Raw genomic sequence first — 26,126 nt, forward strand, 5'->3', positions numbered from 1 at the left:
CAACAGCCTAGGGCTTCCCTAAACCCAGTTTACGGCTTCCGACCTCTCCGTCAGTCCGTCCATCCCAGAGCCGGGCTCGGTGGCTTCCCGCGGCGCCGCCTTTAGCGGACAAGCGAAGCGAAGGGAAACAGCTTTCCCGGCCGGGGGATTGATTCTGTGGTTCACCTACCGCAGCTTTCTCGGCTCCCTTGGGACGGAGGGTGAAGGTTGCTGGTTGACGTCCCCGCCGCCGCCGCTTTCCTCCTCCTCCTCCTCCTTCCCTGCGCCACCTCCTCTTGCTCCGCCTCCTCCCTCCGCCCCTTCCTCTTGCTCCTTCTCCACCTTCCCTCCGCCCCTTCCTTTTGCTCCGCCTCCTCCTTTTCCTACCACCCCCTCTTCTGGCTCCGCCCCCTCCTTCCCTCCGCCCCCTCCTCCTCCCTCCCTTCGCCCTCTCCTCTGGCTCCGCCTCCTCCTTCTCTCCGCCCCCTCCTTTGGCTCCGCCTCCTCCCCACCGCCTCTTTCTCAACGCTGCGGGGCTCGCTTTCCCGGCGTACCCCGCGCGGCCGTTCTCCGCCGTCCCCTCTGACCTCGCAGGGCCCCGTCGTCGTTCTCGCATCCGGGCTCTCCGCGCCACACGGGGGAAGATGGCGGCGGCATCCGCGATGGTGGCGGCGGTACTCCCGGCCGAGTGGATCCGCAACTGGGAGAAATCCGGCAAGAGCGACTTGTGAGTTCGGGGGCGGAGGGGGAGGGGAAGAAGCGTTAGCGGGTGGGCGGGCCGGCCGCCGGCCCATTCCCCTCCCCACCGCCGGCCGCCTGGGCCTTCCCTCCCTCGGGCCGACTTCAGCCCCCGCCACCGCTGGGCTCGCCATCCCCGGGCCCGGAGCCCCCGCTTCTTTCCCGCACCCTCCCAGCCCGTCGGCCGCTGGGACTACAACTCCCGAGATGCTCCGCCCCGCCTTGGCCTCGGCTGTAAGGCGGCAGGAATGCTGGGAGTTGGAGTTTCCAGCCCGCCGGGAAGAGAGTGTCCAGGTTGAGCCGCCCAAGAGGGCTCCTCTTTCATCCTTTGCAAGGAGTGATCTCCCTGGCCCCTCCCCCTTTCCCCCTCCCCCCAACCCCACCTGAACAACCCCCATCCTTCCCCCTCCCTTCTCTTTTTCTCCTTCTCTCCTCCCTTCTCTCTCCCCCTCTTTCCTCCATCTCTCTCCTCCTTTTCTCTCCTCTCTCCCTCCATCTCTCATTGTCTCCCCCTCTCCTCCTCCCCCTCTCTTTCTCTCTCCTTCTCTTCTCCCTCTCCCTCTATGCTTATTCTCTCCTCTCTCTCTCCCTCCATCTCTCATTCTCCCTCTCTTTCCTCCTGCCCCTCTGTCATTCTCTCTTCTCCCTTCTCATTGTCTCTCTTCCACCATCTCTCATTGTCTCCCCCTCTACTACTACTCCTCTCTTTCTCCTCTCCTCCCTTCTCTCTCTCCCTCTGCTTATTCTCTCCTCTCTCCCTCCATCTCTCCTTCTCCCTCTCTCCTCCCTTCTCCTCATTGTCTCTCTTTCCTCCATCTTTCTCGCTCTCCTCCTCCCTTCTCTCTCTCTCATTCTCTCTCTTCTCCTCATTCTCCTCTCCTTCCATCCCTCATTCTCTCTCCCCTCCCTTCTCTCTCGTCTCTCGTCTCTCCTCCTCCCTTCTCTCTCCCTCTCATTCTCCTTTCTCCTCATTGTCTCTCCCTTCTCTCATTCTCTCTCTCCTCCTCCCTCTCCTAATTGTCTTTCCTCTCTCCCTTCTCTCTTCTCCCTCCATCTCTCCTCTCTCCTTGTGTCTCTCTCCCTTTCTCCTCTCTCTCTCCCCCCCTCCCTTCTCTCCTTATCTCTCTACCCTCCTGTCCTCTCCCCTCTTCTTTCCTTTTTCCAGGCTAGTCAAATATCTGTCACTTGGGCTTCTTCTTAGCCTAATGGCGTTTCAGGATTTGGGTTTGGTTGGTCTTGAGCAGGGGTAAGCAAAGTTGGCTCTTCTGTGACTTGTGGACTTCAACTCCCAGAATTCCTGAGCCAATCATGCTAGCTCAGGAATACTGGGAGTTGAAGTCCACATGTCATAGAAGAGCCAACTTTACCTACTCCTGGCCTAGAGAAAAAAATGACTAGCAGGGACATGATAAGCTAGTTATCCAATATTTGAGGAGCTGCCACAAATATTTTCCATCGCACCAGAAAGCAAGGCGAGAAACAATGGATGGAAACTCGTCAAGGAGAGAAGACACCTGGAATTAAGGAGAAACCTCCTAGCAGCGAGGACAATTGACCAATGGAATGCTTTGCCTCGGAGGTGCTGAAACATTGGAGGTTTTTAAGAAGAAACTAGAGAATCATTTATCTGGAATGGTTTAGGTTCTCTGGCTGGACTAGAAGACCTCCAAGGTCCCTTCCACCTCTGTCGTTCTGCTAAATCCCTTAAATCATGGCCATGGACTGGGGACAAGAACACATGTAAAATATATATTTTTTAAAATCCAAAATGTTCTTACAAAGTCCAGTTGAGCTCAGTGAGGGCTGTTTCCGGCGTCCAATATTGTCCTGTAAAGCTTACATTCCTCTGTATAATTTTGGAGACTTTGCCCATGTATCTATTTTAATCTGTTTTACTCTATGCTATTGTCATGCACAGCATGGCTCCTTCAGTGGAGCTCATTAGGAGTCACAGCTAGTGGCGGCTAATGTGCTCAAATCCCAGTTAGTTTCCATTTAACCGCAATATATTTAAGCTGCCTTTTGCTGTTCATAGAAAATGTATAGCAACTTGGGGGAAAAAAACCATATCAAATGAATCCAGGTAATACCAGTAAAACCCCAAAACATAATCAAAGTGTTGTGTTAGACTATTTCTAAAATTCATAATAATATTTTTTTTTCATTTCCACCAGCAGCTGAGAAAAGAAGCTAGCTGTCTTATTTTCTGAGCTAATGAATCCCACAGTTTAATTCCAACTATAAAGAAATTCCTCGGAGAACACGTTTAGTTGTGCTGCATCTCACACAAAACCAGGATCCTTAAGAAATTAGGACTTAAGTCAATTTGAACCCTCTCTTCTGCTTTTCCTCTTCATCAGCTCTAATAATAATAATAATTAATAATAATAATTTATTAGATTTGTATGCCGCTCCTTTCCGAAGACTCGGGGCGGCTCACAACAACGATAAAAACAATATTATACTGGCACAAATCTAATATTAAAAAAACCCTAAAAACCCTATCATAATTAAAAACCAAACAGCACATACATACCAAACATAAATTATAATAAGCCTGGGGGAAAGGTGTCTCAAATCCCCCTGCCTGGCGGTATAGGTGGGTCTTAAGTAGTTTACGGAAGACAAGGAGGGTGGGAGCAGTTCTAATCTCCGGGGGGAGTTGATTCCAGAGGGCCGGGGCCACCACAGAGAAGGCTCTTCCCCTGGGGCCCGCCAGACGACATTGTTTAGTCAACGGGACCCGGAGAAGGCCAACTCTGTGGGACCTTATCAGCCGCTGGGATTCGTACGGTAGCAGGCGGTTCCGGAGGTACTCTGGTCCAATGCCATGTAGGGCTTATGGTTGATTGACATACAAGTCAGAAATCTGTAATATCTTCCTTATAAAGGCTTCAAAACGTACACGTTGATCAAAAGCAACCCAAAAGTAACATTGCAGATTAGCACTAACATGCTGTTGATAATCCTTTGGGTTATTTCAGCAGCTTTTATTGGTAAGGAAGAAACCAGTATGAATAATGAAGCAATGTACACTAATCTCTTCAAATCAAATAAGCCCGGCTTCTTTACAGTTCTGCTGTAATGTTAACGATGATTTCTCAAATGGAAATATGCATTAGATTATTTATTTTTTTCAGAACGGATGAATCATAAGTGCATTTGGATTAGGAAACCTCAAGCACACATGTAAACAGAGGCCAAATCCTGCTGTATTTTCTACTAACAGAGTTGTTCTTGATCTTTCTTTAATCAGTTGCTTTAAAAATATGGACTGGTCAGTGGCTTGCCACTTCGCTATACAGTGTTCCCTCGATTTTTGTGGGGGATGCGTTCCGAGACCACCCGCGAAAGTCGACTATCCGCGAAGTAGAGATGCGGAAGTAAATACACCATTTTTTGGCTATGGACAGTATCGCAAGCCATCCCTTAACACTTTAAACCCCTAAATTACCATTTCCCATTCCCTTAACAACCATTTACTCACCATTAGTGATTTCTGACAGTCTCAAAATGGGTGAACAGTGCAGTCAGGCGGTAGGGAAAGCAAGTAGGATGCTTGGCTGCATGGCTAGAGGTATAACAAGCAGGAAGAGGGAGATTATGATCCCGCTATATAGAATGCTGGTGAGACCACATTTGGAATAGTGTGTTCAGTTCTGGAGACCTCACCTACAAAAAGATATTGACAAAATTGAACGGGTCCAAAGACGGGCTACAAGAATGGTGGAAGGTCTTAAGCATAAAACGTATCAGGAAAGACTTCTTGAACTCAATCTGTATAGTCTGGAGGACAGAAGGAAAAGGGGGGACATGATCGAAACATTTAAATATATTAAAGGGTTAAATAAGGTCCAGGAGGGAAGTGTTTTTAATAGGAAAGTGAACACAAGAACAAGGGGACACAATCTGAAGTTAGTTGGGGGAAAGATCAAAAGCAACATGAGAAAATATTATTTGACTGAAAGAGTAGTAGATCCTTGGAACAAACTTCCAGCAGACGTTGTAGATAAATCCACAGTAACTGAATTTAAACCTGCCTGGGATAAACATATATCCATCCTAAGATAAAATACAGAAAATAGTATAAGGGCAGACTAGATGGACCATGAGGTCTTTTTCTGCCGTCAGACTTCTATGTTTCTATGTTTCTATTATTACTGGTACTCACCATTGAATAAGGCACTTAGTGATCCTGATATTTATAAACATAATTATTTATTAACAATAATTATGCTTTTGTTATTTATTTGCAAAAATTATTAGTTTGGCAACGACGTATGACGTCATCGGGCAGGAAAAACCGTGGTATAGGCTATTCGCAAAGTATTTTTTAAATTAATATATTTTTGAAAAACCATGGTATAGGCTATTCGCGAAGTTCGAACCCGCGAAAATCGAGGGAACACTGTATTTCGGATCCCTCTGAATTATAAGGACATCTCATTTTATGTGACAAGATTTAGGCCAGAAAATGCAGCTGTGGAAACGGTTTTAATACGCACATATTTCTACAGGAGACCATTTCTAAATAGGGTTAAGCTGGATAAGAAGCATTGAGTTGTTTATGTAACGTATCTGTGCACAAACACAACTGTTAGTATTCCCTTAGTGCCCCTTATCAACTCTCCTGTGTGTTGTATTATTTGTCCTCTTATACTGATGCCAACTTAAGACCCATCTCACTTTAAAACATGGGTCTGAAACCCATTCATTTGCAGGAAAGACTTTTGTGATTAATAAGGTGCAGAGTGTTGCCGTCAATATTCAATGTAGCTAAGGCAGATTAATGCTACAAATTGGCATTTTGAACCAATTGACGAGTATAATTCCAGTAAGGAACATGCTGCAATTATTTACGATCCCTCGGTAAAGGAATTTAGTTGAGAGGTTTCCAAATTGTCCCAGTTCACGCCATTCTTGGTGGTGTTGATACAGTTCCTCTGAGATGTAACAATTATGAATTCACACATGGGATATTTTACATTTTTGAAGGTAGTGATATTAGGCTAGAAGTACACTATGCAACAGATGTTCAGTATGATGCACTTCCCTTGAAAATTTAAAATAACCTGTGCAAATTCAAAGTGACAGTTTGGGAAACATGGCATTAGTAATTAAACATTAGCAAAGAACTTTTCTTAATTCTAAAGTCCAGTAATTGAAATGAGCCATGCAATTTTAGGCCTGATTTAGGTTATCTGATTTCCCCTCATTTTGAATTAATTAAAGAGTTTAGCAGAGTTATTTATTATTATTATTATTTATTAGATCTCCGTAGACTCGGGGCGGCTCACAGCAATGATAAAAACAATATATAGTGACAAATCTAATAGTTAGACTCTAAAATAACAATAATACATTTTAAAAAGTCTAAAAACAAGGAACCCCAATATATAAAAAACATACATACAGTCATATCATACACAGTAAACTACATAGGCAGGGGGAGATGTTTCAGTTCCCCCACGCTTGACGACAGAGGTGGGTTTTAAGGAGTTTACGAAAGGAAAGGAGGGTGGGGGCAGTTCTAATCTCTGGAGGGAGCTGATTCCACAGGGTCGGAGCCGCCACAGAGAAGGCTCTTCCTCTGGGTCCCGCCAACCGACATTGTTTAGTTGACGGGACCCGGAGGAGACCAACTCTGTGGGACCTAACCGGTCGCTGGGATTCGTGTGGCAGAGTTGCCCATTTTTGTTTAAAACTGCCTTCTCTTTATCATAACCAGACTAGGGATGGCAAATCTATACCTCTTTTCACGTGGTCATTAGAAATTTTAAAAGTATTTGGTGAAGAATTGCTCCTGTGGTTTTTTTTAAAAACATTTTAAGTAGTTCCTTCTTAGAGGAAAAGTAAGAATCCAAGTGTATAATCTTCAAAGAGAACAAAGAGCAAAATTAAACCCATTCCATCGTAAGTAAGGTATTGGGTTCCTAAAAGATTTGACACTAATGAAAGAAGTCGTGAGGTGTACATAACTTCAACCTTACAGGGTGGTAATCTCAGGGACATATAATAATCCCTAAGATTATTTTTCTTATATCATCTAATCCCCTGTTTTTCAACCTTGGCAACTTTTAAAAGGTGTGTGGATTTCAGCTCCCAAAGTTTGGGAATGCTGAAGATCATTGAAATCCACACATTTTAAAATTTGTCAGCTTTGAAGAATGCTTATTTATTTATTTTTTTATTTATTTATTTACTTATTTACTTATTTATTTATTAGGTTTGTATGCCGCCCCTCTCCGTAGACTCGGGGCGGCTCACAATACAATAAAACAGTTCATGACAAATCTAATCATTTACAATTTAAAATATTTAAAAACCCCATTACTAAAAAACCATACATACAACATACCATGCATAAAATTGTAAATGCCTAGGGGGAAAGAGTATCTCAATTCCCCCATGCCTGGCGGCAGAGGTGGGTTTTAAGCAGCTTACGAAAGGCAAGGAGGGTAGGGGCAATTCTAATCTCTGGGGGGAGCTGGTTCCAGTGAGTCGGGGCCGCCACAGAGAAGGCTCTTCCCCTGGGGCCCGCCAACTGACGTTTAGTTGACAGGACCCGGAGAAGGCCCACTCTGTGGGACCTAATCGGTTGCTGGGATTCGTGCAGCAGAAGGCGGTCTCGGAGATATTCTGGTCCGATGAATTAGTTCACATCATTGTTAATACAAGAAATCATCTGCTTTGTGGCCTTTTTTTGTTTTTTAAATCTTCTCTTAAGCCCCACAGAGTTCATCGATTGCCGAGGCAGTGTTGAAATGAAGACATTTGTCCTTCTTTGTTGGCGCTCTTTTTGCAAATTTCAGCTAACATGGAAAGAAGGGAAGATAGTAGTGAAAGAACCAGTAGATGGAAATACAGTGAACCCTTGAGTTTCGCGTCCTCAAGGATCGCGAAAGGGCTATTTCGCTAGTTTTCAACCCGGAAGTAAACTCCACCATCTGCGCATGCGTGCCCTTCCACGCATGCGTAGATGGTGGAGTTTCCCCGCCGGGCAGAGGCTTCCCTGGGTCTTCCCCCTCTTGCCCCGGTAAGACCCCAGCGGCGGTGGGCTGGAGCGCGAGCTTGGGGCAGCCTAGCTCCACTTCCCAGCTGGGAAGCGGAGCCGGCAACAGCGTGGGCGGGCGGGCGGCGCGCGCGAGCTTGGGGCAGCCTGGCTTCGCTTCCCAGCTGGGAAGCGGAGCCGGCAACAGCGTGGGCGGGCGGGCGGCGCGCGCGAGCTTGGGGCAGCTCGCTTCCCAGCTGGGAAGCAGAGCCGGCAACAGCGTGGGCGGGCGGGCGGCGCGCGCGAGCTTGGGGCAGCCTGGCTTCGCTTCCCAGCTGGGAAGCGGAGCCGGCAACAGCGTGGGCGGGCGGGCGGGCGGCGCGCGCGAGCTTGGGGCAGCCTGGCTTCGCTTCCCAGCTGGGAAGCGGAGCCGGCAACGCGCGCGCGCTTGGGGAAACCCCAGATCCGCTCCCCAGCTGGGGAGCAGCCCCAGCAACGCGCGCGCGCTTGGGGCAGCCTAGCTTTGCTTCCCAGCTGGGAAGCGGAGCCGGCAACACGCGCGCGCTTGGGGAAACCCCAGATCCGCTCCCCAGCTGGGGAGCGGCCCCAGCAACGCGCGCGCGCTCCCCAGCAACGCGCTGCGGCGGTGGAAGTAAAAACACCATCTGCACATGCGCAGATGGTGTTTTTACTTCCGCACCGCTACTTCGCGAAAAATCGATCATCGCTTGGGGTCCTGGAACGGAACCCTCGCGATGATCGAGGGTTCACTGTAGAATAAAATAGAATTCTTTATTGGCCAAGTGTGATTGGACACACAAGGAATTTGTCTTTGGTGCACATGCTCTCACTGTACATAAAAGAAAAAAAGATACATTTGTCAAGAATCATGAGGTACAGTGCTCCCTCGATTTTCGCGGGGGATGCGTTCTGAGACTGCCCGCGAAAGTCGAATTTCCGCAAAGTAGAGATGCGGAAGTAAATACACTATTTTTGGCTATGAACAGTATCACAAGCCTTCCCGTAACACTTTAAACCCCTAAAGTGCAATTTCCCATTCCCTTAGCAACCATTTAGATCATTACTCACCATGTTTATTTATTAAAGTTTATTAAAAAAATTTTTTTATTAAAGTTGGATGGAAGTTTGGCGATGACATATGACGTCATCGGGCGGGAAAAACCGTGGTATAGGGGGGAAACCCGCAAAGTATTTTTTAATTAATATCTTTGAAAAAGCGTGGTATAGAATTTTCGCGAAGTTCGAACCCGCAAAAATCGAGGGGACGCTGTACAACACTTAATGATTGTCATAGGGGTCAAATAAGCAATGAGGAAACAATATTAATTTTTAAAAAGGATATAAGCAACAAGTTACAATCATACAGTCATAAGTAGGAGGAAATGGATGATAGGAATGATGAGGAAAAAACTAGTAGTAATAATTAGTGCAGACTTATTAAATATTTTGACAGTGTTGAGGGAATTATTTGTTTAGCAGTGATGGCCTTCGGGGAAAAACTATTCTTGTTTCTAGTTGTCTTGGTGTGCAGTGGTCTGTAGCGATGTTTTGAGGGTAGGAGTTGAAACAGCTTGCGTCCAGGATGCGAGGGGTCAGTCAATATTTTCACAGCCCTCTTTTTGACTCGTGCAGTATACTGGTCCTCAATGGAAGGCAGGTAGGCAGCCACTGTTTTCTGCAGTTCTGATTCTCCTCTGAAGTCTGTGTCGGTCTTGTTGGGTTGCAGTACCAAACCAGACAGTTATAGTGCAGGTGACAAATTTGTTTTCGTAGATTTTCATGGGTACAGGTATGATGGTCTTGGTATATTCGGGTTTCTTCCCATGTAGGATTTGGAAATTTCTGGCGACGTTTCGACGAGGTCCCACTCGTCATCCTCAGGCTGGTGTTTCTGTCCTTGTTCTAGGGCGAACACAGGGAGACCTGAGCTGCCTTCCTTCTAAAAATACTGGTGGCTGGGTGTGGTTTGATGGCTCAGCAATTGCCTGCTGTGTAGAAACTTCCTGGTGAGTCAGTGGGGTAACACCTGGGGTCGTTGATGTAGCTGAGGTATGCTGATTAGTTAATGGTTGTTGATGAGGTGTGATATCCTGAGTAGTTGGAGCTTGCAGGCTACTTGATTGTTTTGCAATGTGTGTTCTGAGTCTGGTTTCAGTTTTTATGGCTGGGTTACGTTTGAGGGCTGGTTTCCAGATGTCTGGTAGGCGGGAGGTGTCATCCCGCTTGTTCATATTTTGGGGATGTTTTTCTATCTCGATGGCTTCCATTATTATTCTTTTGCTGTAGTGTTCTGTTTTGGAAATTAATTTAGTACTGTCAAAATCAATTTCATGTCCTGTAGTTTGGAAGTGTTGGAAAAGGGAGGAGGTTTTTTCTTTTTTCCTTAATGCATTCTTATGTTCTTATACTGTATATATCATCATCATCATCATCTTTTAAAGACCCCGTAATCCCTTCTGGGGTGGACTCTTGGCCAACTGAATGGAGCTGAATTTTTATTGGCTGGATGCCTTTCCTGTCACCAAACTGGTTATGTACACTGAGAGCTTATGCACCAAGACAAATTTGTTGTGTGTCCAATCACACTTGGTCAATAAAGAATTCTATTCTGTTCTGTTCCTACTACTAAGTGTTGTATCTTATGATTCTTCATGAATGGTTTTTTTTTCCTTTTATGTACACTGAGAGCATCTGCACCGAGACAAATTCCTTGTGTGTCCAATCACATTTGTCCAGTAAAAAATTCTATTCTATTCTATTGTTCAGCAGATATATTCTCATTGCACCCAGAGAGAGAAATATTTGGTTCTATCTAGGATCGAACTCACTTAGCATCAGAAATTTTGGGGTCAGTTGTAAGTTGGCCTTTTGTGTTCAGTCATTGTATTCATCTGGGTAGAAATTAGGGGTGGATCTTTTGTTGTTTGCATCACATTAACAATAGCAAAACTTCAAAGCAACTTTGGTCAACGTGTACTTGTCTATTGAATGTTTCAAACTCCCTCGGGTTTTTTTTCACCCACCCTCTTTGCTAACTGATCTGTCAGTTATTGTATAAGTAGTGACAGGCTATCATTGATAGCAGTCCCTCCGTAATTTTAAATGACAGTCAGTTTCAATACTTTTTTTCATATTTATTACAGCCAAAAATGCAGACAGATACAGTGTTCCCTCGATTTTTGCGGGTTCGAACTTCGCGAAAAGTCTATACCACGGTTTTTCAAAAATATTAATTAAAAAATACTTCGCGGGTTTTTTTCCTATACCACGGTTTTTCCCACCCGATGACGTCATATGTCATCGCCAAACTTTTGTCTGCTTTTAATAAATATTTTTTTAATAAACTTTAATAAATAAACATGGTGAGTAATAATCTAAATGGTTGCTAAGGGAATGGAAAATTGCAATTTAGGGGTTTAAAGTGTTAAAGGAAGGTTTGTGATACTGTTCATAGCCAAAAATAGTGTATTTACTTCCGCATCTTTACTTCGCAGAAATTCAACTTTCGCGGGCAGTCTTGGAACGCATCCCCCGCGAAAAGCGAGGGAACACTGTATTGATTTTATTTTATTTTAGAGGAAAGAATGTCCAAAGAACTCTTTCTGTTAACAGAAACATGCTTGGTATATTTAGAAATACTGCTTAAAGACAAATTCACTTTGTGTAAAACTTAAAAAACAGAGGGAGTTTGTCTTTAAACTGTAATTTGCTTAGACGCTGCTAGTAGATTCTTAGAATCTCTGAGAAACTGCCTGAAATTCAAAATGTAGAAAAGAATCCACGGATCTTCATAATTAGACCTTGGAGTTTGTAGTGAAGCGTTAAATTTCTGAACATCAGATTGGACTTAAAGAGTTCAAATTTTAGACGTACTGCTTTAAAGAGACAGTATTCACTCTTCAAAGCATCAAGTACATAGATGTTCCAGTTAAATAAAAGGCTTTTAAAAGTATGTTGCCCGGATCAAAATGTCTAATATGAAAATGCAATTTAAAATGTAATCATTAAAACTTTAAATCTAAAATTTAGCATTTCTGCCAATGTTTAGGTTTTTATAAGCATTCTGAAACTAGTGTTTTGCAAAGTTGTAATAAAAAAAAACAACCACAATATTTTTAGTCACTTAAAAGTTTTAAAAGGTTTGATAGCATCTGAAAAGTATCTCCAGTACATATCCAGAGTACCTTATTCTGATACATTACTTAAAATTAACTGTTCATTATCATTAAAGCTATATGTCATCTTTTTAACTCCATATTCAAAATATTAAAGGAGTCAACATTCCAGTTGTGTGTAACAATCGAAAGGCACAGTTCTTATTTTCTTTTTAAACATTTCCTAGGTCTGAATAATCTTACAAAGGAAGGTGTTTTAATGAATTGCAGACCATAATAATATAATGGCCTAGCCGATTACGACCTTTAATCAGCCACAAACGTAGCTGTTTAATGGCATTGGGAAATTGATTATTTTCCTTTTGATCTGTCCCTCGCGTCTGATGGAACATTAAAATATTACGAATAGCCACAATAATACACTTGGCAAACCTTTCATCAATTCTAGATACTAAACAATATTCATTTCTTTCCAGCTTGCAGCTGTGTCGTGTTCTTTCTGAAAATGCAACATTTAGAGGTGAGTGAAAGCCTTTGGATTTTGTAACTGACATCAGACTAAAAAAAATCTGACCGTTATGTGCTTTTCCATATCCATCAACTGCAACTTAGAAACAATTAGAAATGGTCTACATGGTGAAATATGATACGGTTTTAAAATATGTATCAGTAATATTCCTTTCAATATATTATTATTATTATTATTATTATTATTATTATTATTATTATTATTAGATCTGGGAAAAGTTTTATGAATGGTTGGAAACTAAAACTAATTTCTTAATTACGATTTAATTTTAATTTACTAAAGACCTGGATGACGAAATGAGGATAAATGAGCAATGGATACATTTAATTAGATATTGAGTTAAGATGTTTATGTTTTATTATAGATAGAAAAAGGGAATACAGTGATACCTCGTTTTACAAACGCCTCGTCATACAAACTTTTCGATATACAAACCCAGGGTTTAAGATTTTTTTGCCTCTTTTTACAAACTATTTTCACCTTACAAACCCACCGCCGCCCCTGGGATGCACCGCCTCTGGACTTCCATTGCCAGCGAAGCACCCATTTTTGCGCTGCTGGGATTCCCCTGAGGCTCCCCTCCATGGGAAACCCCACCTCCGGACTTCCATGTTTTTGTGATGCTGCAGGGGAATCCCAGCAGCGTAAAAACGGGCGCTTCGCTGGCAACGGAAGTCCAGAGGTGGGGTTTTCCAGAAAGGGGAGCCTCAGTGAAATCCCAGCAGTGCAAAAACGGGCGCTTCGGCTGGCAAAAGGGGTTTATTTTGGGCTTGCACGCATTAATCGCTTTTCCATTGATTCCTATGGGAAACATTGTTTCGTCTTACAAACTTTTCATCTTAAGAACCTCGTACCGGAACCAATTAAGTTTGTAAGACAAGGTATCACTGTATAAGGGAATAGATTTTATAATATTGTTGTCTGTAGATGAAATATGTCTCATGTGTAGTTAATTTTAATTCATTTAGCAAAGAAGAGGATAAAAAGTATATATTAAAAGCATTGTTAGGATTTTTTCTCTGAATGTTTAAAGTAACAAAGAAATATTATTATTTTAGGCACTGACTATGTTTTTGTACTGCTTGTGTTGTTTTTACTGTATGTTGGAGAAAAAAATAAAGAAAATTGAATACCCCCCCCCCCAAAAAAAAAAGAATATACTGTATTACTCAATTCCACCTTTGTCTTGTCTTCCAGGTGTCCAGCAGGCACTTTATGAGCTTGCGTATCACGTTGTTAAGGGAAATCTAAAGCATGACCAAGCCTCAAATGTTCTTACTGATATTATAGTAAGTATTTGTTTGTATTACGGTAGTTCCGGAAGCAAGTACCTTTGGCCTGACACACACTAATTTCGTGGGAATTGTAAGCCTGGTGGGATCAGTGGATTCATGACGCCGGATATAGATTTTGCCCATCATTTGTGTTCTGTTGAGTTCTCTGGTAGAATCCTCCCGAAAATGCACAGATACAATTTCAGACACACACACGTTTGACAATTCAAAACAATGGTCTTTATACCAAAAATTCAAATAAGCTAAGCACTCTTTTTGTATAGCAAAGAGCCCTTGTCTCCAAACAAACTGGTAATTTGTGCAAGTCCCTTATCAATTCTGTGATACTTAGCTTGCAGCTGTGAGGCAATTCACAGTCCTCCTTCTTTCACAAAGTGAAACACACTTTGCTCTGGTTTAGTTTCAAAGCGGGGAAAAATCAGCACACAAAAGGTCAAAGTCAGCAAAGCAGTCACGAAACACAATGATCAAATAATCCTCCACAATGGCCAAACCCACAGGCTGCTATTTATAGCAGCCTCACTAATGACCATAGCCCCATCCAACCACAGGTGGCCTCATTTTCTTTGAAAATAATCTCTCAGTTGTTGCCTATGCATCGCTCTCCGCATGCGTGGCTGTATCATTAACTCTTGTTCTGAATCCAAGGAGGAGCTAGATAATTGATCTCCTTCTGAGCTGTCTGCCACACTCTCCTCCTCCCTGTCACTCATGTCTTCTTGGTCAGAGGAGCCTTCATCAGCAGATTCCACCAGGGGCAAAACAGGCCTGCAGCATGTGGATGTCTCCCCCACATCCACAGTCCTTGGGGCAGGAGCTGAGCCAGAGCTAACAACAACACATTTGCCTCCCAGCTTCCGCCCACATATCAATTCGAAAACATGTCCCACTTAAGTAGATAAATAGGTACCACTTCATTGGGGAGAAAACCATGGTAAGGGCCCATAGAGGCTCTGTCTGAACGCTGCCATTTGGGTTCTTTTACCCTCTGCGCATGCCCAGGAGGGTAAAAAGAACACAGTCAGGTGGGCAGAGCCTTGCAAACCCTTCGTGTCCGGCTTTCTGACGACTGGCAGGCACGAGTGAACTGAGAGCATTTTACCCCAGCTGCACATCCAGATCGAAGTATTTTTTTTAAAATGTTTATCTCACGTAATAATTTCCATTAACAGGAATTTCGGGATGATATGCCTTCCATTCTTGCTGATGTATTCTGCATATTAGGTAAGCCTCCTTCCTTTAATTTTCTCAGTGTGTGACTTCTCTTAAAGGTTTCAAGGGAAAAAATCCATTGGAAAGACTTGAGTGACATGTATTAAAACAGAGGTCTTCAAACTTGGCAGCTTTAAGACTATGCTGGCTGGAGAATTCTGGGAGTCGAAGTCCACAAGCCTTACAGTTGTTAAATTTGGGAGCCCCTGTATTAAAGGGTTTGCTCAAAACTATCATGGTTGTCGTAAAGGCGAAAAGAAATGTTAAATATATATATAGCTATAACTACAAGAGTGAATGAAAACAAACTTCTTAATTAAAGAAGGAAGCGTTAAGTAATGATACTTAAGAAATAGATACAATATTTATTATAAAAGGTGAATATCAATGAATAATTAAACAAAGGGATAAATAAAAACTGTAAAAGAAATCATTTAACATACATACATCGAAGCAAATCACTGTACAATAATAATAATAATAATAATAATAATAATAATAATAATATTTTAATATTAGATTTGTGCCATTATAATATTGCTTTTATCGTTGTTGTGAGCTGCCCCGAGTCTTCGGAGAGGGGCGGCATGCAAATCTAATACATTATTATTATTATTATTATTATTATTATTATTATTATTATTATTATTAATTTATTGTCATTGTCAAAAACAACGAATTGTCATTGGCAACGAAAGTCGTGTGACACCCAGAGACCAGTCCCACCATACATAAAATCAGAATAGGTAAATTTAAAAATAGAATAAAAGAATAAATGTCCCACCCACTACAAATTCCCCACCCCGAACCACTCAACCATCTACATGACAAAATGAGTAATATTGTCCAACAGTTCACTGATGGTGACCCTTTAGTTCGTTGTTAAGTGCGAGTATAGCTCTGGGATAAAAACTATTCAGGAAACGTGTGGTCCGAGTTCTAGTTGTTCTGTATCTTCTGCCAGAAGGCAACAGTTCAAAGAGATTATAAGCAGGATGAGAAGAGTCTTTGAGAATAGTATGCACCTTCCTAGAACAGCAAGATGTGAAGATGTCATCCAGGGCGGGTAGTTGGAGCCCAATGATGTTCTGGGCAGTTTTAATAATTCTCTGTAGAGCTTTTTTCTTCGCTACAGAGCTGTTCCCATACCAAGCTAGAATGCCGTATGTCAAGACACTCTCAATGGTGCTGCGATGGTAGGACAACAGTAGATGCTGAGATAAATTTATCTTCCTGAGCATTCTCAGGAAGTACAGCCTCTTTTGTGCCTTCTTCACAAGCATATTAACATTCATAGTCCATATAAAAGTTGATATGTATTTTAGAAACATAGAAACAGAAACATAGAAGATTGAGGGCAGAAAAAGACCTCATGGTCCATCTAGACTGCCCTTATACTATTTCTTGTATTTTATCTTAGGATGGATATATTTTATGGGGTTTTTTTTGTTTTGTCTTGTCTTGTATTGATTGTACTTTAAGGTTTAAATGGTTTTTTTTAATATTTATGTCCAATAAAAACTGTTTTAAAAAGCAAAAAGAAATGTTAGCCAATGGCAGATGAATAATGAAGTCTGAAGAAGCAGCCCGATATTTAAGAAGATGTGGATATACAGATATATAGGATTCCTGTGGTCAGATCATACTCAATAGCCAATGGATTATTTTCCACATACACCATGCTAGCTAACGTCATCTACACACGTATTCCATATCATTTTTAAATACTGAAACGGTCAAATCAATACCTATGACCTTTAAAGTCCTACATGGCATTGGACCAGAGTACCTCCTGAATCCCCTACTACCGCACGAATCCCAGCGGCCGATAAGGTCCCACAGAGTTGGCCTTCTCCGGGTCCTGTCAACTAAACAATGTCATTTTGGCGGGCCCCAGGGAAAGAGCCTTCTCTGTGGCGGCCCCGGCCCTCTGGAATCAACTTCCCCCGGAGATTAGAACGGCCCCCAGTAAATTACTCAAGACTCACTTATACCACCAGGCATGGGGGAGTTGAGACACCTTTCCCCCAGGCTTCTTTATATTTTGTTTCATGTTTGGTATGAATGTGCTGTTTGGTTTTTAAATATATGATAGGGTTTTATATGCTTTTAATATTAGATTTGTTTTGCTATAATATTGTTTTTATTGTTGTGAGCCGCCCCGAGTCTTCGGAGAGGGGCGGCATACAAATCTAATTAATAATAATAATAATAATAATAATAATAATAATAATAATAATAATAAATTCCACAGCGTAGTCTTATAACATAGTCCCAGGCCCCAACGGCTGGCTGGGGAATTCTGGGAGTTGAAGGTCCACAGGTCTTAAAAGTGGACAAGGTGGAATGCCCCCGAATTGGACTGCCGATGTTCTCGATAAAATAACGAGCTCTTAATAATCGGATGCCGTTTGTCGGTTTTGCAGACATCGAAACCAGTTGTTTAGAAGAAAAGAGCAAAAGAGACCAGTTTATGCAGCTGGTGCTGGCTTGTTTGGTGAGTTATTCTTTTAGTTGCTTTTAAAAATTCAAGGAGAAGAGTAGTTGTCCTGAATGTGTATATGTTGGAAATGTTTAGGACTTTTTAAAATTGTTTTAACGCCGCCCAATTTACAACGGAAACATCTCTGCTGAACATCGGAATAGAGCTGGATGACCACCAAAATCCCGACTGCAATCCTGAATCTTAATTCAGGATAAGTGACACCAGATAAAATTTATTTACTCTCCTGGCTTCCTCCGTTTCATGGTCCTTATTCTGCTTGTCTTGGACGCGTTGCAAATTTTAGCAATTTTTTTCAAAGACTACACAGATACAGATTTACAAAGGTTTATTTAGGGATCTTCTTTTTTTTAAAAAAAAATATTTTTATTAATTATCATAAAGAACAAAGAAGACATACATATATTTAACATATACACATTTTCTTCAAAGTTTATGGTGGAACTTCCTGGGGGGAAAAAAGTAAATTTATGGCCGGTTTTGGTAGCATCCCCAGAGTCCCATGATCAAAACTCCAGTGCTTGCCAACTGGCATATATTTATGATTGCTAAACTTCCCAGCCAGTTTCCACCAAGCGAAGTCAATGGGAGAAGCTACAAGGGTCGCCCAGAAAGTAACGCACCACACTGCACAGTGTTCCCTCAATTTTTGCGGGTTCGAACTTCGCGAATGACCTATACCACAGTTTTAAAAAAAATATTAATTAAAAAATACTTTGCGGGTTTTTTTCTATACCACGGTTTTTCCCATCCGATGATGTCATACGTCATCGCCAAACTAATACTTTTTGCAAATAAATAACCAAAAAAATAATAATTGTTAATAAATAATTATGCTTATAAATATCAGGATCACTAAGTGTCTTATTCAATGGTGAGTATCAGCAATAATGGTGAGTAAATGGTTCTTAAGGGAATGGGAAATGGTAATTTAGGGGTTTAAAGTGTTAAGGGAAGGCTTGCGATACTGTCCATAGCCAAAAATGGTGTATTTACTTCCGCATCTCTACTTCGCGGAAATTCAACTTTCGCGGGCGGTCTCGGAACGCATCCCCCATGAAAATCGAGGGAACACTGTATATCGAACGTTTCACATTCATACCATTACTGTAGGCTGAAGGGGAAAAATGTGGTGCATTGCTTTTTGGGCGACCCTGGTAGAATCGCTTAACTAACTGCAAGGATTTGCGTAACAGCTGTGTCCCAAAGGGGCTTTTTACAGGAGGAAACTGGGCTTCCTTGTTTTTTTTCCTTTTGAAGACATTTCACTTCTCCAAGAAGCTTCAGCTCTGACTGGATGGTGGGGAATGGAAGTATTTATATTCCTTGCAGACAGCTGGTCATTTACATCCTTTTTAGAGGGTCACTGAAGCCACTTAGAGGTTTATCTCTGTCTCCAGGGTCACCTGAGTAGCGTTACCTGTTCCTGTAGTCTCCATTCCGCCCCCCCCCCTGTTCTGCCTGCGTAACAGTCCAAGGGAAAGAAATCAAACACACACGTGCTCTGCTAATCAGCAAACGTGTATTAAACAAACAAAAAAGGGTTACTCAAAACAGTTCTTAGTGTCCAAAAACAATGATAGTGCAAGGCTTACTTCAGCCGCATACAAAAACACAGGAAGAAACAAACAAAGACAACCTGGAATGAGCAAAGATGTTTCAAAAGTCCTTTTGAATCTTTGAAGCAAACAGCAAGTCCCAGAGTTTTCACCTCCCACTTGTCTGAAAAAGCTGGGTTGAAAACTCCAACGGCATGGAACAGAAACTTCAGAGCAGGAACCACAAAATAACACAGAGAAACAGCCACAGTTTGCCTTGGGCCGTTGTTCCCTTTTATACCTTTAGCCCTCATTAAGGGAACCACACCCAGCCCTCAGTATAAGAACCACACCCAGCCCTGGTGCTCCTATAATGACTTGTAATACTCCTTAAAGCGATCCCTTCTTTGCATAGCTCTTCGGCTACGCAGATCAATATATTGATCTGCAGAAGAACCCAGGGACAAAAGACTGTCTGAGGGACTGCATGCCAAATCCCCTGGGCTGTCTGCTGAATCCTGCGTCCCAGTGGCCTCGTCCTTCTGGCTGTCTGCCACATCTTCCTGGCTGTCAGCCAGGCTTTCGCATTCAGTGTGTGCCGCTTCTCTCCCATCTGTGGGAGCAACGGCTGGCCCAGACCCAAACACAACACACACACACACACGCCCCCCTGTCTGGAAATCCATTCTACTCCCACACCATTCAAAGGGTGCTCATCCCAAATTGCGTGTAAAAATTCTCAGCCATCCAGGTCATGGTTGTCCCAAAGGTGCTTTTTTCAGAAGGTAAGTGTGGCCGTAGGTCGAGGATCACCTGTATCACATCCGGTCCTCAGAAAGGGGTCCGTCTTTACAGTAAGGTCAGATCCAGTTGTAGATAAAACTCACCTCCCCTTATCTTTACAGAACCTGGTTTCCGATACTATATTAAAAGAGCGCCTGGACCCAGAAACTCTGGAATCCTTAGGGCTTATCAAGCAGTCCCAGCAGTTCAATCAGAAATCTGTGAAAATAAAGACAAAACTTTTGTAAGTATGCCTGTCTTTTGCAAGCGTGTACGTTTGTATTGTTTTTACAGGTTGTAAGCCGCCCCGAGTCCTTGGAAAGGACTGGGATACAAACCCATTTTTTTATTTATTTGTTTGCTTGCTTGCTTGCTTGCTTGCTTGCTTGCTTGCTTGCTTGCTTGCTTGCTTGCTTGCTTGCTTGCTTGCTTGCTTGCTTACTTACTTACTTACTTACTTACTTACTTACTTACTTACTTACTTACTTACTTACTTACTTAATTTGACTTCTATGCCACCCTATCCCGAAGGACTCAGGGCGGCTCACAACAATATAAAATGACAATGACAATGACAATAATAAAAAGAAGTCAAAGAAGAAAATGAGCAATTTATTTATTTATTTATTTATTTATTTAGAAACATAGAAACATAGAAGTCTGACGGCAGAAAAAGACCTCATGGCCCATCGAGTCTGCCCTTATACTATTTTCTGTATTTTATCTTAGGATGGATATATGTTTATCCCAGGCATGTTTAAATTCAGTTACTGTGGATTTATCTACCACGTCTGCTGGAAGTTTGTTCCAAGGATCTACTACTCTTTCAGTAAAATAATATTTTCTCATGTTGCTCTTGATCTTTCCCCCAACTAACTTCAGATTGTGGCCCCTTGTTCTTGTGCATACTTTCCTATTAAAAACACTTCCCTCCTGGACCTTATTTAACCCTTTAATATATTTAAATGTTTCGATCATGTCCCCCCTTTTCCTTCTGTCCTCCAGATTTATTTATTAATCAGATTTGTATGCTGCCCCTCTCCGCAGACTTGGGGCGGTTCACAGCAATAATAATACAATGTAAACAAATCTAATATTTAAGTTAATTTAAAACCCCAATTTAGAAACCAATCATACATATTAGCATACCATGCATAAATTTTATAAGCCTAGGGGGAAGGGAAAGTCTCAATTCCCCCATGCCTGGTGACAGAGGTGGGTTTTAAGGAGCTTATGAAAGGCTAGGAGGGTGGGGGCAACTCTGATATCTGGGGGGAGTTGGTTCCAAAGGGTCGGGGCCGCCACAGAGAAGGCTCTTTCCCTGGGTCCCGCCAAACGACATTGTTTAGTTGACGGGACCCGGAGAAGGCCAACTCTGTGAGACCTAACTGGTCGCTGGGATTCGTGCGGCAGAAGGTGGTCCCGGAGATATTCTAAAATCCTAATTAAAATTTTAAAAATGATTCAACAACGCAAATGAATGAATGAATAATAATTATAATTTATTAGACTTGTATGCCACCCCTCTCCAAAGACTTGGAGCGCGCACAACACATAATACATGAGATACAAATCCAATGAGGACCCGGATTGTGGGGGCAATAGCCTAGCTCTGCTTAAGAAGTGCTATTGCTAACATGTTGTAAGCCGCCCTGAGTCTAAGGAGAAGGGCGGCATAAAAATCGAATAAATAAATAAATAAATGGTATGGTATGACTGAGTTGTATGGTTTTAATAATGGTTTTTTAACGTACTTTATTAACATATTGGATTTGTGATATTGTATTCTGTTGTGAGCCGCTCCGAGTCGTCGGAAGAGGGGCGGTATACAAATCCAATTAATAATAGAGCCGGGGTGGCGCAGCAGGTAGAGTGCTGTACTGCAGGGCCACTAAAGCTGACTGTAGATCTGCAGGTAAGCGGTTCAGATCTCATCACCGGCTCAAGGTTGACTCACCTTCCATCCTTCTGAGGTGGGTAAAATGAAGACACGGATTATGGGGGCCATATGCTGGCTCTATTAAAAAGTGCTATTGCTAACATGTTGTAAGCCGCTCTGAGTCTAAGGAGAAGCATGGCATAAAATCAAATTAATAATAATAATAATAATAATAATAATAATAATAATAATAATAATAATAATAATAATAAGATACAGAGAGAGAGAGATGCAATCCAACTTCAGAGGGTTACTCAGGGCTGGCAGTAATGTTCTCTCCATCCATTCTCTCTCTCTCTCTCTCTCTTTCTTTCTCTCTCTCTTTCTTTCTCTTTCTTTCTCTCTCTCTCTCTCTTACACACACACACAGATCCAATCCAACTTCAGAGAGATACTCCCCCCACCCCTCCCAAGGCAGCCACGTCCTAACATTTGTGCTTTCTGTCTTTTTCATTTGTTGAATTGTAGTTATAAGCAACAGAAATTTAATTTATTAAGAGAAGAGAACGAAGGCTATGCAAAACTGATTGCTGAGCTGGGACAAGATTTATCCGGAAACATCACTAGTGAATTGATCCTAGAAAATATTAAATCTTTAATAGGTAAGTCGTGTTTTCTGAGATAAGTTCTCGAGTTGTAGTTTTCCCTATATTGCTGTATATCTTAGATTTACTATATGTTGAGGTTCTGTTCTATATTCTATTCTATCCCTTATTCCATTTGTGTCTCCCAAGTCTAGATTCTCTCACTTTCCTCTATAATTTACAGTTTCCCAGGTTAAAAAAAATATTCCTGATATTATGACTATTGAGGATATTTGATAAATTAATGTTAGATAGAGGACCATTCTTTCTTAATTTTGTTTGATTAGCTGCTTGTATAAAAATAATATTTTTGTATAACTTCCATCTATTTAATAGGATGCTTTAACCTGGATCCTAACCGAGTGTTGGATATTATCTTGGAAGTCTACGAATGTCGACCAGAATATGATGAATTTTTTGTACCTTTGATAGAGTCGTATATGTACATGTGTGAACCTCAAACACTCTGCCATATCCTTGGATTCAAATTCAAGTTTTATCAGGTACTACAGACGTTCACAGCCCTTGCACACGTGGTGGCATTCAATTTTTTTTTACTGCCGGTTTTGTGGGCATGACCTGGTTTGGTGGGCGTGGCATAGCTTGATGGGTGTGGCAGGGGAAAGATACTGCAAAATCCCCATTTCCTCCCAATCAGCTGGGACTCGGGAGGCATAGAATAGATGATGGTGGGGCCAGTCAGAGGTAGTATTTACCGCTTCTCTAAGCTACTAAAAATTTCCATTACCAGTTCTCGAAACTACTCAAATTTTCCGCTACTGGTTCTCCAGGCTTCAAAATTTCCACTACCAGTTCTCAGAACTATTCAATTTTTCCGCTACCGGTTCTCCAGACTTCAAAATTTCCACTACCGGTTCTTGGAACTATTCAATTTTTTCGCTACCGGTTCTCCGGACTTCAAAATTTCCACCACTGGTTCTCAGAACTATTCAATTTTTCCGCTACCGGTTCTCCAGACTTCAAAATTTCCACTACCGGTTCTTGGAACTATTCAATTTTTCCGCTACCGGTTCTCCAGACTTCAAAATTTCCACTACCGGTTCTTGGAACTATTCAATTTTTTCACTACCGGTTCTCCGGACTTCAAAATTTCCACCACTGGTTCTCAGAACTATTCAATTTTTCCGCTACCGGTTCTCCAGACTTCAAAATTTCCACTACCGGTTCTTGGAACTATTCAATTTTTTCGCTACCGGTTCTCCAGACTTCAAAATTTCCACCACCGGTTCTCTGAACTATTCAAATTTTCCGCTACCAGTTCTCCGGACTTCAAAATTTCCGCAACCTGTTCTCGGAACTACTCAAATTTGTTGTTACCGATTCTCTGGACTACTCAACATTTTTACTACCGGCTCTCGGAACTGCTCAAAGTTTCCACTACCGGTTCTCGGAACTATTCAATATTTCTGCTATCGGTTCTCCAGACTTCAAAATTTCCACTACCGGTTCTCGGAACGACTCAAATTTTCCACTACTGGTTCTCCAGACTTCAAAATTTCCACTAACGGTTCTCGGAACGACTCAAATTTGTTGTTACTGATTCTCTGGACTACTCAAAATTTTCACTACCGGTTCTCCAAATTGCTCAAAGTTTCTGCTACCAGTTCTCAGAGCTACTTAAAATTTCCACTACTGGTTCTATAGAACTGGTTAGAACCTGCTGAATGCCACCTCTAATGTCTTCAGTCAAGGTGTAGGACGGCACACGCAACTGCCCACCAGCCTGTTGCTCATGGAAGTTGAGCTGCACACACACACACATGCTCTGTCCAACAACAACTGTGGCCCAATTCCAAATAGGCCATGGTTCGATAGTGGGACGTGGCCCAGGGGTTTAGTAACCCCTGACATAACATTTAGAAAAAACCATTAATGAAAGCCAACACTCATAATCTTAATAGTATAACTATTTATCCTAAAAATATATGTATATATTTTCTTTCCAGGAACCAAATGGAGAGACCCCGGTCTCTTTGTACAGAGTCGCTGCAATTCTTTTGCAACATAACTTAATAGATCTGGAAGATCTTTACGTGCACGTAAGTTATTTATTTTGTGGTTTCGCAACAAGATGTACGCTCCGTTAAGTGCAGAACATAATCCCTCACAAATTTAGGGGTTTTCTGTCGATGATTTAGGAGCAGATTTACAGTCTCAATAAAGAATGAGCCATCGTTTCATACTTAGGAAAGAAATCTGGAAAACATAACATTGGTACAGTGGTTAGAATGCTGTACAGTGATCCCTCGATTTTCACGGGGGTTGTGTTCGCGGACTGCCCGCGAAAGTCAGATTTCCGCGAAGTAGAGATGCGGAAGTAAAAACACCATTTTTGGCTATGGACAGCGAAAAACTACCCCCACGCACCCTTTTCCAAGGCCGCGCAAGGAGCCGGGCTTGAAGTTGGGGGCGGGGAGCGACAAAAGTGCGGAGGCTGGCAAATATTGTTTTGAATGTTGCCGTCCCCCCAGCACCTCCGGCCCCCTCGCTGCTACCCCCCGCCCGCCCGATCTGCCCCTCTCACCGGCTTTCTTGGGGCACGGGTCCTCCTGCAGCAGCGCTGGCAGCTACGGATTCTCGTCCTCCTCATTCGGCCGCTAGCTGCTCTGAGCGCTTTGAGAATGCCTGCCCCGCCCCTCTCGCAGTCCCTTAGCTGAGAGCGCTTTCGTCCCAGCTGTCAGCGAGGGGGCTGCAGGAGAGGCGGGGCAGGCGTTCTCACAGAGAGAGAGCAACAGACAGAGCGAGATAGAAAGGAGAGTGAGATAGAGAGAGAGAGCAAGAGGGAGGGAGAGTGGAAGGTAGAGAGAGAGAGAAATGAGAGAAAAAAGGGGAGAAAAAAAGAGAAATGAGAAAATGATTGAAGCAGAGAATGACAGGAAAGAGAGAGAAAGAGAGACAGAAGTGACTCTTGGTGATGGCGTATGACGTCATCGGGTGGGAAAAACCGTGGTATAGAAAACAACCATGGAGTATTTTTTAATTAATATTTTTTGAAAAACCGTGGTATAGCCGTTGCGCGAAGTTTGAACCCGCGAAAATCGAGGGATCACTGTACTGTATTGGGATGAAAACCAGGGCAGAATCATCCTGCAGTACTACATTCTAATGACAAGGAAGGGAGGAAAGGGAAAGGAAAGAACAATAGCAATAGCACTTAGACTTATATACCACTTCACAGCCCTCTCTAAGCAGTTTACGGAGTCGGCATATTGCCTCCCAACAATCTGAGACCTCATTTTACCCACTTTAGAATGATGGAAGGCTGAGTCAACTTTGAGCGTGGTGGGATTCGAACTGCCAAATTGCAGGCAGTTGGCAGTCAGCAGAAATAGCCTACAGTACAGCACTCTAACCACTGCACCACCACGGCTGTTCCTGATGAGAAGCAAGCAATTTTTCCCCATAAGGAATAATGTTGACTCAAGGTTGACTCAGTCTTCCATCCTTCCAAGGTGGGTAAAATGAGGACCCGGATTGTGGGGGCAATAGCCGAGCTCTGTTAAAAAAGTGCTATTGCTAACATGTTGTAAGCCGCCCTGAGTCTAAGGAGAAAGGCGGCATAAAAATCAAATAAATAAATAAATAAATGTAGTGAGTCAGAAGGCAGCCGACATTGACAGGTTCTAGCTTGTGTGTTGAGTAGCAAACAATGAGTACTGGGACCAAACGAACGAATCCCAGCGGTCAATTAGGCCCCACAGAGTGGGTCTTCTCCAGGTTCCATCGACTAAGCAATGTCGTCTGGCGGGGCCCAGGGGAAGAGCCTTCTCTGTGGCGACCCCGGCCCTCGGGAACCAACTCCCCTTGGAGATGGAGATCAGAACTGTCCCCACCCTCCTCGCCTTTCGTTAGTTGTTGAAAACTCACCTTTGCCGCCA

The 26,126-nt window shown here is 42.7% G+C and overlaps 1 protein-coding gene across 5 annotated transcripts in view; it reads left to right on the top strand.

Annotated features, from left to right (window-relative positions):
- The first annotated feature begins 514 nt into the window (after positions 1 to 514).
- The window catches only part of THOC2 (THO complex subunit 2), an 83,168-nt gene continuing 57,556 nt past the window's right edge, over positions 515 to 26,126 (top strand). For 4 of the 5 annotated variants that reach the window (XM_070759883.1, XM_070759884.1, XM_070759885.1 and 1 more), the window contains exons 1-9: positions 521 to 706; positions 12,321 to 12,364; positions 13,571 to 13,662; positions 14,841 to 14,892; positions 17,307 to 17,377; positions 19,827 to 19,948; positions 22,112 to 22,245; positions 22,564 to 22,730; positions 24,195 to 24,287. In XM_070759883.1, the coding sequence (XP_070615984.1) occupies positions 624 to 706; positions 12,321 to 12,364; positions 13,571 to 13,662; positions 14,841 to 14,892; positions 17,307 to 17,377; positions 19,827 to 19,948; positions 22,112 to 22,245; positions 22,564 to 22,730; positions 24,195 to 24,287 (858 nt within the window). In that variant the 5' untranslated portion in view covers positions 521 to 623. Of the gene's footprint in view, positions 707 to 12,320; positions 12,365 to 13,570; positions 13,663 to 14,840; positions 14,893 to 17,306; positions 17,378 to 19,826; positions 19,949 to 22,111; positions 22,246 to 22,563; positions 22,731 to 24,194; positions 24,288 to 26,126 lie in introns of all 5 variants that reach the window. The other variant, XR_011559768.1, reaches the window with a different exon arrangement.

The sequence above is a fragment of the Erythrolamprus reginae genome, chromosome 8 (assembly GCF_031021105.1).
Source record: "Erythrolamprus reginae isolate rEryReg1 chromosome 8, rEryReg1.hap1, whole genome shotgun sequence".
Taxonomy (NCBI): domain Eukaryota; kingdom Metazoa; phylum Chordata; class Lepidosauria; order Squamata; family Dipsadidae; genus Erythrolamprus; species Erythrolamprus reginae.